The sequence below is a fragment of the Myxine glutinosa genome, chromosome 14, assembly GCF_964187855.1.
Source record: "Myxine glutinosa chromosome 14, kmMyxGlut1.1, whole genome shotgun sequence".
Classification (NCBI taxonomy): Eukaryota; Metazoa; Chordata; class Myxini; order Myxiniformes; family Myxinidae; genus Myxine; species Myxine glutinosa.
In genome coordinates this window covers 74,258,907-74,274,462 of record NC_136274.1, presented here as the reverse complement: position 1 = coordinate 74,274,462, position 15,556 = coordinate 74,258,907, and the positions used below count along the sequence as shown (strand labels likewise).

Genomic DNA, 15,556 nt, shown 5'->3' with positions numbered 1-15,556 from the left:
TAAAATGTTTTTAAAGGAAAGCAAACTCAGAATCACTAACTTGATCTTTTAAGACTGCATTATACTATGCATGGACCATATGCATATTTATTTGGCAATAACGGTGGTATGGAAGACCTCTTCAACCCCCACCCCTCCAGCACCCCCCCCCCCCCTTCCAACCTTCCTAACCCCTCACCACACACCATTCTAATCTCCATCTTGCCATTTTGCATTTTTCATGAGTGGATGACTGTATATAGCAAAACGGTTACACACTTGTTTTCTTTGTTGTGCATAAAATGTATTTTGCAAACTCAGATTTTCATGAGCTAGCAGGAGATTGATCAATACCTTTGTCCCATCTTTTTTTGTGGTGTGGTGTGGTGTGGTGTAGTGTGGTGAACAAAGCCGGTGTTGAACGAGTCGTTTGGAAACGTCCGCGCTTGTCACACTGTGGCCCAGTGCGACGCAGCACTACCATCGACCATGTACCCTTCCTCGCGGTTACCCGTGCACTTGGTAGGCCTGAACTACATTTTTGCCACATTAGCCTTCGATCACCTCGTTTACATCAGCCTTGTCATTACATTTTTTTTTTTAAATGTTTATTTAATCTTTTGAAGAGTTAACCGGTTGTAACACCTGTGCACCTTTCTGCTTGCTCCTGTTGTGCATCTGTCTTCCATCCTCGTAGACTGGGCCAATATTTGCCGTTAATTATTCAGTTTCAATTTGGTGGGGCAACTTATTTTCCCCACAAATACCTTGTTTTCTCGACTGAAATCACAAATGCTCCCAGGTTTGTGCATAATTAACACAAACTAATCTGACATTTACTTGTGAAAATTGTTTGAGAATTATCTTGCCATCCTCAAAGGGGGCAGCAGCATGCATGCCACGTGATTCCTCATGAAATGGGTGAAATAACAGCTTTTTCAAATGTGAGTTGGGCAAAAATTGTTTCAAAGTGGAGATATTGGGATAGAACTGCAAAGAAAATAGCCAATGAAAACAAAGCTGATCTACTAATCGCATCCTGGAGCCTATACAATAGATTCGCAAATCAGAAGAGTATAAAAACGTCTTGTACAATCCTGTACCATACCAAATCAGGTGACTGATGAGCTCGAGCCAATAAAGGGGACAAGGACATCAACTTTCAACAGACATGTTCAGAATCCAGCTCCGAGAAGCAAAGAACACGTGTTTCCAGCTCTGAAGCTGAGTGTACTATGTACCTCCCCCTTCCCCCAATTTCTCTTAAACAACTGGCCGTCTCTATCTATATAATAATAGCGTAAGGACTCGACTTTGTTATCCCTTTTACGCCGCACCCAGTGACCCGATGCCCACGGCACTAATGGATTTACGATCTACGAACCGCGCTCTTTGTTTATCACGTACAGACATACTCGAAAAATCTGAATTAGCCGACGTTTGGGCCCAAAATCATCCGATTAACTGCCGATACGACGCCATCTTACGACGCCATCGTATTGGCGTCTGCTGGGCGAAGGCGAAGCAAGCCGTCCACTGAGTGGACAATCCAGAGCATGCATTTGTGCCGGTGTCGGCGATCGTTGTTCATATATGCACTCTTCATTCTCATCTTTCTTCCTAACTCTTACTCGGACAAGCAAATCCCCTATGCCATCCATAATGGTACACTCTATCCATACACCACATCCTCCCTTCCGTGGATGTTCCACGGGTTTCGGCTAGTCTATATGGAAAACCATTAGAATCTGCACGTTTATTAGTCTGTTAATTAAACTACTGACCTGTGATGTATTTTGACCCGATCAGACTGGACAGCCAACTCGAGGCCAAAGCAGACAAAGGAAACATGTGCTGCCCCTTTTATTGTGGGCATATCTCCCCATACCCCCCTCTTTACTCCTACCCCCTACCCACCTCTCCCATTGGGTGAATCCTGGCTCGGGAAAGACCTTCTCCTTCACCCATGACTGGTGCATTCTAATCACAATCCCCTCAGTAACTCTGGATTGGCTCTCCGAGGTGGTGCGGGGAGCGTTGCCAGGAAATAGTTTTGGTAGGATGTCACCACTAATTATGATAGATATGGACACCTGGTGCGAGTTTGAGGTGGTTTTGGATGGAAGGCAAGGCTGCTGCGCTGAGGGCAGGGAATGGCCGACTGCTGAGCAGCTTGTTCTGTGTGCTTTGCGGTGTAGCAAATGGATGCAGAGTGTAGACGCAGAAAAGAACATCAGATATCTACCTTCACACTCGAAAAACACATCTGCTCACATCGACTACAGGCACTTAATTAAACTATATACTCTGACATAACTAGGTTTAAACTGAGCGTATCTATCTTTTATCCCATAGGAGCCAAAACCCAGTGGTGTATCGAGGAAAAATGACGCTCGGGACGAGATGTCAAATAGCCGTCCCTCGTAACTTCCCATAAGTCTGAAGTGCGTGTGTCCGCGTGTGTGCTTGTCAGGGCTGTAACCTTTTTAACATTTGAGCTTTTGTCATATTTTCAACAAAGCTTTATTATGAGAATATTGAGAAGGCAACTTATTAATTTTGTCAAAAGGTCAAAGGTCAGCATCACAAATCATCAATTTTCATGCGATTGACCTGAAATTTTAAGAATTTGCATATTGGGTCAATTAATTTGTTCACCAATCAAAAGCTAGAAGCAGATTGTTTTTTTTAGATCTAAAGCTGAAAGGTCAAGGCTGTATAAAATTGTCAATTTTCATTTTATATTTTATTAACTGTTTTCGTTATTTTGAGCATATGGAAGAAGAAGAAGAAGCAGAAGAAGATGTCTGAATGCAAACGGACGTGGACAGGCTTTGCATTTTCAGATTTCTGGTTTAGCAGTTGGAGCTGTTTAGCTCAATTCTGCAGTTTAATTTTGAAAATCGGTTCAGATTATGAGCTTGTGGAATGCATTGCATTTTCGTTTTAAAACATTGTGCAGAAATAAAATAAAGGCACGAACATTGTCATGTCGGGACTCTATGTACATGGACCGACATCCTCCTGCCCCCCGCCCCCAACCCACCACTCCACCCTCATCAACTCTCCCTTCACCCTCCCTTCACCCTCCCCCCCCTCCCACTCCTCCCTCCACCCTAATACAACTCCCCTTTAATCCCTCCTTCCCCTTCCCACTCTTCCTTCCACCCTCGTACAACTCTCCGGACTTCACTGGGCGGTGTTCCTACCTTTATTTAATTTCCGCACAATGTTAAAAACTAAAATGTGATACACTCTACAAACTCTTGATCTGAACCGGTTTTCAAAATTGAAACTGCAGAATTGAGCTTAACAGCAGTTCCGACTACTTTAAAAGTTCATTTGCTAAAAACGTTTTATTCAAAAAAACGTGTCTCCGGGCGGTGTTTGGCCGACCAAAAGTGCCACTTGGGGTGGCCGCCACCTTGCCCCGCCCCACCCCCTCGCTCCGCTTGTGCCAAAACCCTAACAATGTGTAAGATTTTCCCATAGATGCTATTATAAATCGTAGATGCATTCTTTGTGGGGGGGGATGTTTGGACACCTTACACAACCGAATCTAACAGGGTACAAAAGACAAGAAGTTGGTAAATCAATGCAGATATGTACCCATCATATGTGTGTATGTATAAAGAAGAAAAAGAACCACCTTTAGAGGTCATTTTTCCCGACAGAGCAGGGGTTGGCCTTTTTGAAGCAATGTTTTACAGCTGGATGCCCTTCCTGCCGCCAACCCTGTTGATCGCCTCTTGCAACACAGGGAATTACCAGTGAGCTGGTACTCAATTTGCCGACCTCAGAAGGATGACAGGCTCAGTCAACCCCCCTGGCGTTAATTCAGCGATCGACCGGGATTCGAACCCAGGATCCTGGGATCCCAAGCCAGCACCCTAACCTCTAAGCCAACACCAGGCTTACATGTGTGTATGTATAATTGAATATACACTACCGGTCAAATGTTTTAGAACACCTCAATTTTTCCCGTTTTTATTGAAATTCACACAGTTTAATGTCCAGTGCATAACCTGAAATGGTACAAAGGTAAGCAGTAAACTGCTCGAGGTTAAAAAAAGAAGAAGTTTAGGTTAGCAAAAACGGGAAAATAATGTAAATTGCACAGTTATATTGTTAAAAAAGGCCTTCTTCAGGGAACAAGGAATGGGTTAACATCTTACAGCTGTTCTGCAGCAATGTAAGTAAATTCGGCCTTGAAAGTTGATGCAAACAATTCCTACAGGTGTCCCTACCTCTGCTGATTACTTGATTACAAACCCCCCTGTCTGTATAAAAGCAGTTTTGGAACAGACTTATTACACCCTCTGAAGCATTATTTGGACAATATTGCACTGCAGGAAGTAGTATATTGGAAAAAGAGGAAACTCTGATAGGAAGAGGTCTGGCAGACCCAAAGCCACAACAGAATCAGAAGACACGTTTCTGAGAGTCAAGAGCTTGCGTGATGGGCGGCTCACAGGACAACAGCTTCAAGCACAGCTTAACACTATTCGAAGTAAGCAAGTCTCAGTTTCAACTGTGAAGAGAAGACTTTGAGCTGCAGGTTTGACAGGTCGAGTGGCAGTAAGAAAGCCATTGCTAAGATGGCAAAATAAGAAAAAGAGGCTTCCCTGGGCCATGAAGCACTGCCAGTGAACTACTGAAGACTGAAAGAAGGTCTTATGGACCAATGAATCAAAATTAGAAATCTTTTGCAGCAGTGTTTTTGTACGCCGTTGAGTTGGTGAAAGGATGGTTCCTCAGTATGTGACACCAACTGTCAAACATGGAGGAGGAAGCGTGATGGTCTGGGGCTCTTTTGCTGGGTCCAGAGTCGGCGACTTGCACAGAGTGACTGGCACCCTGAACCAAAAGGGCTACCACAGCATTTTGCAGCGCCATGCAATACCCCCTGGTATACGCCTCGTTGGTCAGGGGTTCATCCTGCAGCAAGATAATGACCCTAAACACACCTCCAGGCTCTGTCAAAACTACCTTTGAGGAAAAGAACAAGACGGTAGGCTTCAAATCATGGAATGGCCAGCACAGTCTCCAGACTTGAACTCCATCGAGCTGGTTTGGGATGAACTGGACAGAAGGGTGAAAGCAAAGCAACCTACAAGTGCAACACATTTGTGGGAACTTCTGCAACCGTGTTGGGAAGAACTTCCCGAACAATATTTGATTTCCATTGTAGAAAGAATGCCACGAGTGTGTTCGGCGGTTATATCTGCAAAAGGTGGCGACTTTGCTGAGTCAAAATTTAAATTAAATTTTGTTAAACAAAATGATTCTATGATTTCTTTTTTATCTCCAATTGTTTATTTGTTCTATGCTTAATTTCAGAGAACATTGAGACATAAAACTGCGTAGATTTCAATAAAAACTGGAAAAATTGAGGTGTTCTAAAACTTTTGATCGGTAGTGTGTATATAATTAAATGAATACCCATGATACATGCGTCAAGAAAAAAAAAAAAAAAAAAAAAAAGTTTAGTAAATCGCACCCCGACATTTGCGGGGGATACATTCCTGGAGAATGGCACGAATGTTGTATCCACAAATTGTGGGGGTATTGTTTGAATGGGGTAAAAAAAAAAATTACTTTTTTTTTTCTACATTGTCTAGGCTCATGGAAGAGCTATGACACAACACAAATCATGACACAACACAACAAAAGGAACAAGAGGAGAACAGGGAATCGCCAACAGAAGGGTGAAGGGAGAAAATAGATGGAGATGGCCAAAAAAGGGATGTAGTTAACGATGAGGGGTAAGGGAGAAAGCAAAGGGTGGACAAGATGGATACATAAGCAAAATGTTTAAGAGGGTGGGGGTGGTGTAAAGAACAGGTGTAAAGAAAAAAAAAAAAAAAATAGCATGAATTTGGATGGGGGTGACCTGAGATGGTGGTGAACAGATGTCTTGTAGACATGGAGGGACGAATGAGATTGAAGAGAGTATGGAAGGTGATTCCACAGGCACGAAAAAAAGAGGAATAAATGAGTGGTGAGCAGTGGTTCTGGATTTAGGCGGTTTCACCACTAGGAGAGGGTTGCTGGTGGACCGCGTGCGTCCTGCAGATACCTGAGGTTGACAAAGCATGGAGAGGGTAGAGGGTGCAAATCTTGACAAGGCACCACCAGGTTTTAGAGGGAGACGAGCTTGAAAGTTCATTGTTGCGATTGGACAGATGTTGTTTTTTTTCTGCTTCTCTCGAGCAGATACACATGCTGCGGCCTTTGTGGAATGATCTGAGGTCGTCTTCAGTTGGTTTTGCCTTCAAGGAGAATGCAAGTTGTTTTAAAGCAACTGCCTCACCACAACCCTGGTGTTGGGCTAGCGGCTAGGGTGCCGGCTTAGGATAACCAAGGATCCTGGGTTCGAATCCTGGTCGATCGCTGAATTAACGCCAGGGGGGTTGACTCAGCCTGTCATCCTTCCGAGGTCGGCAAATTGAGTACCAGTTCACTGGTAATTCCCTGCTTGTCGTTAAAGGCGGCAAAAAGGGTTGGCGTCAGGAAGGGCATCCGGCCGTAAAACATTGCTTCAAAAAGGGGACCGAAAAAACAACAACAACCACAGTTCCCGAAAAAGGCCAACCCCCGCTTGCGGGGAAAAAATGGCCTCTGAAGGTGGTTTTTTTTTTTTTGCCTCACCACAGGATTCAGAGAACAAAGAGCGGGAGGATGGGTTAGATAACTGAAGAGATCGGATGAATCTGTGCATAAGAGAGAGCAAGCTTCTGTAGAAGAATTCCCAGGCTGAATTGATATCAGCGGCGATAGATACAGGACCAGCCCTGATGTGTTAAAGAAGAAGAAGTTATCACGAATACACGAGGCGCGAATGTAGAAGCAGGTCACACGTTATGCGCCGCAAATACGCGGAACCCGCGAATGTTGGGATTGCAAATGCTGAGGTCCGACTGTACAGTACTAACCAATTATTGGAGAGGAAATGATGTTGGAGGGGTTGGGATTATTGTATTCACTCGAAGCACCCACTCCATATGTGAGCAGCGAGGGGGGAGGGGTGTTGTTTTGTTATTCTTATTCAAACGTAATCCAAAATAGCTCTCGCTGTGCAATTCGAAACACCTCACTGCACTGGAAAACGTGGGGGTGGGAATACAGTTTTGTAAAGGGTGGGACTTGTAATACCTTCTCCCACTTGGAGCGGTGCTACACAATACACATTTCCATAGAGAATTTGCATCCCCCTAAGCCCCAAACCTCCACCCCTGAAGACCACCAGCATAGATTAAAAACCCCTTATGCTCACCTTTTGCTGTGGACACCATCCACAACTTTTACACGACAAACATACTCGACTACACCACTGACGACACCTGCTTCCACTGCGAGGCCGCTCCACAAACAATAAAACATATCGTGGAAGACTGCACGGTCCTGGTTTCATGGAGGCAAGAGCACAAAATCTTGGATGTGAGGGATATCTGGGTCGTTCCTTTGAGATAAATCGGCTATCTCTGTACCACTGGTCTGTTCGACCAGAACTGACTGGGGCAACACAACAACCACATCCCGATGCACTAATTGGAGTCGTGCTGATCCTATGTAACAAGTCTGGATGTAATGGGCCAGAACTGAACGAGTAGCGTGACAAACTCATCGACACCATTCCTTTCACGCCATGGGTGAATCGGGCTCCTGAGGCAGTTTCATTGGCTGAGGAGTAATCCTGGATAGGTTGCCGCTCTGATGCAGAAACACACACACACACACACACACACACACACACACACACACACACACACACACACACACACACACACACACACACACACACACACACACACACACACACACACACACACACACATACACATACACATACACACACACACACACACACACCTGTGAATTATAGTCTGGATACCCTTCGCTTTACGATGGAATAATGACCTTCCGTCATCCATGAGAGCATGCTACCCCTTTCAATGCGGTGACAGAAAAGAAAAAAAAGCCGATCTGCGAAAATGCGTTAACCGGGAGTCGTATAGTGAGGATTGTCTGTTTATGCACTTATAAAGTGAAACTGCACTTCATCTAAAAAGGCTGAAAAAATGCCGAAAATCTTCTTTCTTTTTTTTCTTTTTTTTAAAAATACATACAATAACATTGAATCTTGTCTTTTTGAGTAGGATGTTGCATCGAGTTGTAAGTACCACAACTATGAAGTGAAACAATTTTGCAACAAACAATTAAAAATGCACAGGAAAAGTGTCCTTTCTTTTCCAGGTGATTTGTGGAGTTATGACTTTGAACGCAGTGCATTTGTCGTCTCACCGGAGCCCGATGTGAGCGTGCATGAGATCGACCCCCAAAAGCACACGTGCGTCATTTTGGCCAGCGATGGAGTATGGAACGTCATGTCCCCCCGAGATGCTATATTAGCATGTCAAGAGCTGGTAAGAAATGCCTGCAGCGTACGAGGTACAGCAGTTTGCTTTGCAACCACTGAGCATTGCTAGACTTTGCTGTATGTTCTACTCGTGCTCACGATGGCATCTTGTAGATGGACCTCTAAACCGTTGGTTGGTGTGTGTGTGCGTGCACCCATCTGAGCAATCTCCACACTGGTGACTAATAGAGATGGAGTGAAGGAAAACGTCCTGATTTTACTTTTTTGTGCCAGGGTGGTGATATGCACTCTGCAGCATTGCTCGTGTCGAAAGCCATCGACCGCTGGAAGCAGAGGTGTTTGCGGGCCGATAATACCAGTGCTGTGGTCATACAGCTGTTGCCACCCAGCACTGCACCGATCTGCAGATCGAGTGTGCTTCTGCACACGCCTCCCACATGGGTTGGTGTGAAGCATGTACTACCTTGCATCCTGGAGTAACCTCTATTTCATGGATTTTTGCTTTTCTGCCTCAATGTTTGCCCATTTTAAAGTCAAATATTTGAGGGTTTAAACCCTTCTGAGACTAAGAGCATTGGAAGCATTATATATTTATTATATATACAAGCAATTTGAAAAGAAGTCGGAATTTGAAAAAGGTGGATTTGGGGTGTATTAATGGGGGTAGAAAAGATCAAGGTTTTGGATGGGGGAAGATAAGAGATGGCGGTGAACAGCTGTTTTGAATAACTGGAGGGAAGAGTGGGATTGAAGAGTGTGGGAGTTTGTTCCAAAGGTGGGGAAGAAGAAGAATGAAAGTGAAGATGAGCAGAGTCTTTATTTTGGCAATTTCACCAGAAGAGGGTTGATGGCAGATCTTGTGCGTCTTGAAGGAATTTTGGGGGATGGAGCACAGACAGAGCAGAGTAGGGGGAGCTCGACTGAAGAGGAGTCGGTGGAAGACATTGAAAAACCCCTTTCAAAAGGTCTATACCCCCTTTCAATTTTTAAAAAACCTTTTGTTGCCTTATAGCCTGGAATTAAATTGGATGAAATCACTTTTTCTATCTTTATTTACAGATCGTAACCCACATCTTCCAAGTGAAAAGCATATTCTACAAATTTCAGAAAGTGAATTAAAAATATAAAACAAGAATATCTTGGTTGGATAAGTGTCCACCCCTCTTATAATAGCAATTGTAAATTACCTCAGGTGTAACCAATCGCCTTCAAATCACACACCAAGTTAAATGGCTTCCACCTGTGTTAAATTGTAGTGATTCCCATTATTTTCAGAATAAAATCAGCTGTTGCTGTTGGTTTTCTCTTCTGGGTAGTGCATTTCACAGCAACGACTCAACCATTAACACCAAGGAGCTTTCAAAAGACTTCCGGGATAAAGTTGTGGAAAGGCACAGATCAGGGGATGGGTATAAAAATATTTCAAAAGCCTTGGAGCACAGTCAAGACAATCATTGAGAAGAGGAAGGTGCATGGTACCACCAAGACCCTGCCTAGATGAGGCTGTCCCTCTAAACTGGATGACCAAGCAAGGAGGAAACTGATCAGAGAGGCCCCCAAGAGGCCAATGGCAACTTTGAAAGAGCTACAGGCCTTTATGGCAAATACTGGTCATTGTGTGCATGTGACAACAATGTCCCAAGCACTCCAAATGTTTGGCCTGGACAGTAGGGTGGCAAGAAGGAAGCCATTACTCAAAATAGAGCCCACCTTGTCCTAATTGAGATATGCAAAAAACCTCTCCTGAGATTCTGAGGCCCTGTGGAAAAAAGTTTTTTGGTCCATTGAAACCAAGATGGAACTTTTTGGCCTAAATGCAATACGTTATGTTTGGTGCAAACTCAACATAGCACATCACCCAAAGAACACCATCCTTACTGTGAAGCATTGGCCAGCTTGTTTTGTGTAGTTTTCTCGAACTCAAGTTTGGGACTGTTTATTTTTTCCACCTTTCTGGTCGATCTCTTTCCATGTTGACAAGTTTTGGTCACTAGCGATATAGGAGGGGGCTACTTGTGGTGTATTCTTTATTAGTGGCAATTTGTTAGTACTTTGCATCGATGATCAATGCATTTGTCCAACCAATGGCAGCAATGTAGGCGTGGCAAGAGGCTTTATCTCGTGTGGAGACTCGCTCCGGAAAGTGGCTTGCTGCTTTACTTTTTTAACTTTACTGGGTAACCAGCCAGTCAATAATAAACCCTGTTAACCCCTACCAAATGCATGCCCACGAACGTGCGGACAAATGAACAGAAGTCCTAAAATATTTAAGCCATATCAGGCCTAATCATACCATGGTAGAGAGATTGAGGGAGTCACAATACACAAAATACTGGGTGACGATGGCAAAACACCGCAGAATCGATCAAGGCAGTCCTGGCTGCTCTGGCTGAAACACATTAACCGATGTTTCCGATACGTAACCTATGATTCTGGCCCATATAAGAGGGTAGTGATTACAACCACTCATACACTTGATTTTTATTGTAAAGTTGTTAAGTGAAGGGTTTTGTCAGACACTCTTCAAGAGGCGGCCAAATGTGAACCGTTTGTCTTAACCAGTTGATTGTCCTTGTTGGCAGTGGCATCATTTAAAAAATATGAAATAAATATATTGTTGTACATACACTGTTTGCAAAACCGCATTGGCCCCGCAGTTTTCTGGGTCGAGATTTTGTACATTTCATGCCTTTCTCATGGGTGGCTTTTTCCACAGGACCTGGGACGAAACTGTGGAGATGAAGTGCATGAAGTTTTCCTCCCTCGATTCTTATGTGGAAATGGGGTACAGGACACAGGTTTAAGGATCCCTGAAGCACCGGCCCACAACCTGGAAGGATCCACCGGCATACCTTCGCCATCTGAAGTGGATAAATCGCTGCAGACTGTGCTGGATGTGAGTGTTCACCCTTTGGAAGTTGGTGGAGAGAATGAACAAGAAGATAGCGCGTTGAATGGCGAGAGTCTTGATGGAGAGAAATTGTACGTTGTTGGTTTACTGGCCGGTTCATTGTCTGGGCCTTCAAGAGCCTCTGCGAAGCCGCCAGTCCAGACATCGATGATGCAGATGAACTCTCAGCTTGACAGAGAGGACTTCATGCATGGCATCTCACCTCACGGCCAGAAGGTCGACAAAGCCGGCTCAACAGGGCCGAGAGCAGATCGGGTGCTCAAGAGGAAGAATGACTTTGAGAAAAGTGGAGAGGTATCCGTACCGGAAAATTCGGTTCCAATCAAACGCAAGCTGTTGAGAAAAAGGCCTAGTCTTGTCGACTGCTCTGGCTCGAAGACGCCTAAAGGTCGCGGAGCCTTCCCGGGCCATGATGCACGGAGTAGGTCACGAGGTGGGATGAGTTACAGATTATCCATTGGTACTTGAGATTGATTGTTTTTTGATCGAGCAACGATTGCTGCATGTACAGTGTGATTGATGCAGATTACTGTTTGTTTTTGTGTCGAGATTTTGGCAATTTGAACATCCTGGAATGTCAGTGGAAAAACCACACACCTCATAGCTTCTGGGATTTCTTTTCATTGATCTCAATCAATACTGTAGAAAGTACCTGCACCTGCATTACTTCGGGTATTTTTATATTGATTTTTATTTTCACTCGAAGATTAGTTTTTTTGTTTCCAAGTGCATATAAAACATTGTGCAGGTTTTTTTTTTTTAGTTTTTTTGTATACAAGATTGAGGCTCGAGTAAGAGCCAACATCAATCACAGAAAGAAAAAAAAAAACGGACACATAAAACATACAATAAAGGGAGCAGGAGACAAGATGGGGAGAGAGGGAAGCACACAAGTACAACAGCAGAGAACGGGGACATCGGGAGATCTGTGGGAGGGAGAGGAGGCACGGGAAGGGGAGGGGGGGGGGGTATAAAACACATGGACACTGCTAGAACTTCCAGGAAAGAACTACATTTCCTACACAGGTAGGTATTTCAAAAAAAGTGGATCTGGGGGTGCATTAACGGGGGTGGAAGAGATCAAGGTCTTGAAGACCTGGAGGGAGGAGTGGGATTGAAGAAAGCGAGGGAGTTTGTTCCAGTGGTGGGAGTAAAGAGGAATGAAGGAGTGAAGCTGAGAAGGTGAGGTTTCCATCAATGCGGACATTTGTGGAAGCAGGTGCACCTCTGCATCTGAATTTTGTGGGAGAAATATGGAAGACATTTGTTTGAACACTTTTTGACATCGTAGCTTTGCATATACTGAGCAAGGAAATTGCATTTTCCAAGTAAGCGAATGAAGGAGTAAGTGAATGAGTTTGGGGTCGGAAAGGATAGTATGTGATACACAGGTGGGGTTTGTGGAATGGTGTCACCTGATGGCCTGCCCTTTTCTCCAGTCCAGGCAATAAACAGCTTTTGTATCGGAATACTTTAAATGTTTGTTTCAAGTGCCATATAAACTTTTGATTTAATCTGGATCTTTTGAATAACCAGTGACCTCGAAGTGTTTGTATTTCTTATCAATTGTCTGTTTTGCCAGAATATTTAGACTATACTTTGTGTGCTCGGGCTGGCAAGATAGCCGAGAGGTATGTAAACCCAACTCTGAACCCAGGTGTGAATTCTCATCCTGGTGTTTTACAGACACGGTGATGCATCAGTGTGCCGTCCCTCGGTGGACGTTATACCTTTCTTGTCTGCCGGCATTCGTCGGTGGATGCTAAAGATCCCACTGTGTCCTTCATGAAGAGTAGGCAAGGCATCACCAGCACCATTGGCCAAATTACAAATTGCTGGTCTTTTGGGAAGGCAATGGCAAACCACCTATTACCCTTGCCAAAAAACTTTTTTGGGAGCACCAACGCTCTGTAAAGAGTATGGTACCTCATCAGAGTGCTTCCGAGTGGATTGATTTGGTTTGATTTAATTGGGTTCTAGAGACCGGAAGCGTACTTGTTTTTCCATGACAACTTTCCCAGAGGAGTCTGGCTTATTTTCTCCCTTCTCCCTCCCTTTGTTCGGCTATTTCCTTTTGCTCATTTGTTCGGAGCTACCTGACCATATGACTGATTACCTCGTGTATAATGGTACGCACGTGTCCTCAATTTCCACGTCGGTTCCTTTTGTATTCTTATGAAAAACATTTGGATTTTAATCGATAGGGGTGCTGTTTATTTTGAGCTCGGACACTTCCTGCCACCACTGATATGCAACACTTGCTGCCAGAAGAATTTGTTACGCTGTCCTGTCACCGGTGTTTTAATACCTCCCAAATGAGAAGGTAAAATGTCGGTGAGCACAGTGCCAAGTGCTGGCCTATTGAGCGGAATGCAATTCAGAGGAAAACTCCATGTTGGGGATTGTGGGATTGGCAGTTGGTTGGTCTTCAGTTTTTGCTGCTGAAACTTGCACTCTTGTATATTATGATGGCAAACTTGCTGTGAATTTATCGGACCATCCCAACTAGTTAAATCTTTTTGAATTGTTTTTTTTTTTCCCCTGAACAATGTTTTTGCATCCACGTGTCTTCCCTCTGTAATCCTTATTTAACATGGCACAAATAGTGTTGCACTACTTCTAGACTGTACTTCTTAATTAGTGGATGCAAGCATTTTATCTTTTGGAAAGGTGCTCGTTATTGGGGAAACATATTTCCTGAATAATGTTTCTGGGACCTGTTTTTGTTTTTATTTCTTTTATATTCACAGATGTACAGAGTGTTCATTAAATGCAAAATGGCCAACACTTCTGCTTATCATTGCCTTTTCCTTTATTGTACGCTGATTGTGTTAAGTGTGAGAGGATGAAGTTGAGTTGTTCTCCTCCTCTTCCCTTTATAAGGGGTGAGGTCCAATGGCACCAAGCTCCTGCCCTACCTTGACCACGATACTCCTCCACTCACCTCTGTCCTCAGCCAACTCTCTCCACTCTCCAACCACCCCCACCTTACTGATATCCCTCTTCACACAATCCTCTCATCTCATCCACAATCTACCTCTTTTCCTCCTACCCTGTTCCCGCAACCCATCTGCTCTCTTTGCCATTCTCTCCCCCATCCATTCCGTGTCCAGCCCATCTCAGCTGACATTTCACCAATCTCCCCACCAAGCTCAAGATTCAAGTACAACCAATCTCCCTCAGTTCATCCATTCTCCTTCCATCCTCACTCCCACAATCCTCATGACCTCGTTGCTCTCGCCAACCTGCAGCCTCTGTTGTTGCGGCTGTCAGTGCCACTGTCTCTCGACCATAAAGGGAGGCCGGCGTTACACTCAAAATCATAACCTTTCCTTTCAATCTCCTTGAAAGCTTTGTCTGCCATTACAAGATCCACCCTCCTCCACGCATTCACACCCACCTGAATCCTCCTCCGCACCTCAGCCTCTGACTTACCATCCCCGGTCACTGTCCCACCCAGATACTCAAACCCCTTTTCCTTGTGACTTCCTTCCCCTCAAACCTGATATTCACCTCTTTTCTCTGCTGCCCGACCCACATCACCTGAGTCTTCATGTTCATTTTCAGCCCATGTTTCTCAAATTCCTCCTTCCACTCCCCCAGCACTTCCTGCATCTCCTGCCCACTCTCCACCACAACATCCAGATCGTCCACATACAATGTCATCCCCAGAATATCTTTAATATTTACCTTCCTGCTTACCAGCTCCACCGTGAGTCTCCTGGGCTTATTACTTTCACATCACAGGTGGGTGGTCAGTCTGTCTCCCAACTCCTTGCATTCTCTGTCTCTGTACTGTGCCCCCCCCCCCCCCGAAGTTTCAATATGGTGCATGTGGTCTGCCAGTAACCCCCTTCTGGTGAAACTCACAAAATTCAGACTCACTACTCACCTCCACTCACCTCCACTTCCTCAACCCCCTCCCCACCTGTGGAACCAATTGCCTCGGACTGTTCAATCTCGTTCTTCCCTCCACGACTTCAAGACAGCTGTACCCCACCCAAATTAACAACCATTATATCTTCTAGCCCTGTCCCCCTATTTTGTCCATCTACTCTTGTTGGCATGCCCCCCTCCTCCCCCCTTCAATCTCTTTCTACTTATTTTCATTGGTTCTTCTTTCTCACTTCTCCATGAATCCCAACACCAGACTAAGATAAAGGATCATTGTTCATGTACAATCTTATAACTACAACTGCCCTGTGATGCTTGATACGTACACCAAAGGTACCTTTATAATTATGTCAGCATCACCGCAAGTCCCATTGCGTTGCTTACATAAATGA

General features: G+C 44.5%; 1 protein-coding gene across 2 annotated transcripts in view; it reads left to right on the top strand.

Annotated features, from left to right (window-relative positions):
- The window catches only part of PPM1D (protein phosphatase, Mg2+/Mn2+ dependent 1D), a 33,618-nt gene extending 19,561 nt beyond the window's left edge, over positions 1-14,057 (top strand). Inside the window, exons 3-6 of one of the 2 annotated variants that reach the window (XM_068136160.2) lie at positions 377-501; positions 8,236-8,405; positions 8,633-8,800; positions 11,076-14,057. In XM_068136160.2, coding sequence (XP_067992261.1) covers positions 377-501; positions 8,236-8,405; positions 8,633-8,800; positions 11,076-11,738 — 1,126 coding nt within the window. In that variant the 3' untranslated portion in view covers positions 11,739-14,057. Of the gene's footprint in view, positions 1-376; positions 502-8,235; positions 8,406-8,632; positions 8,816-11,075 lie in introns of both variants that reach the window. The other variant, XM_068136159.2, reaches the window with a different exon arrangement.
- The last annotated feature ends 1,499 nt before the right edge of the window (positions 14,058-15,556 follow it).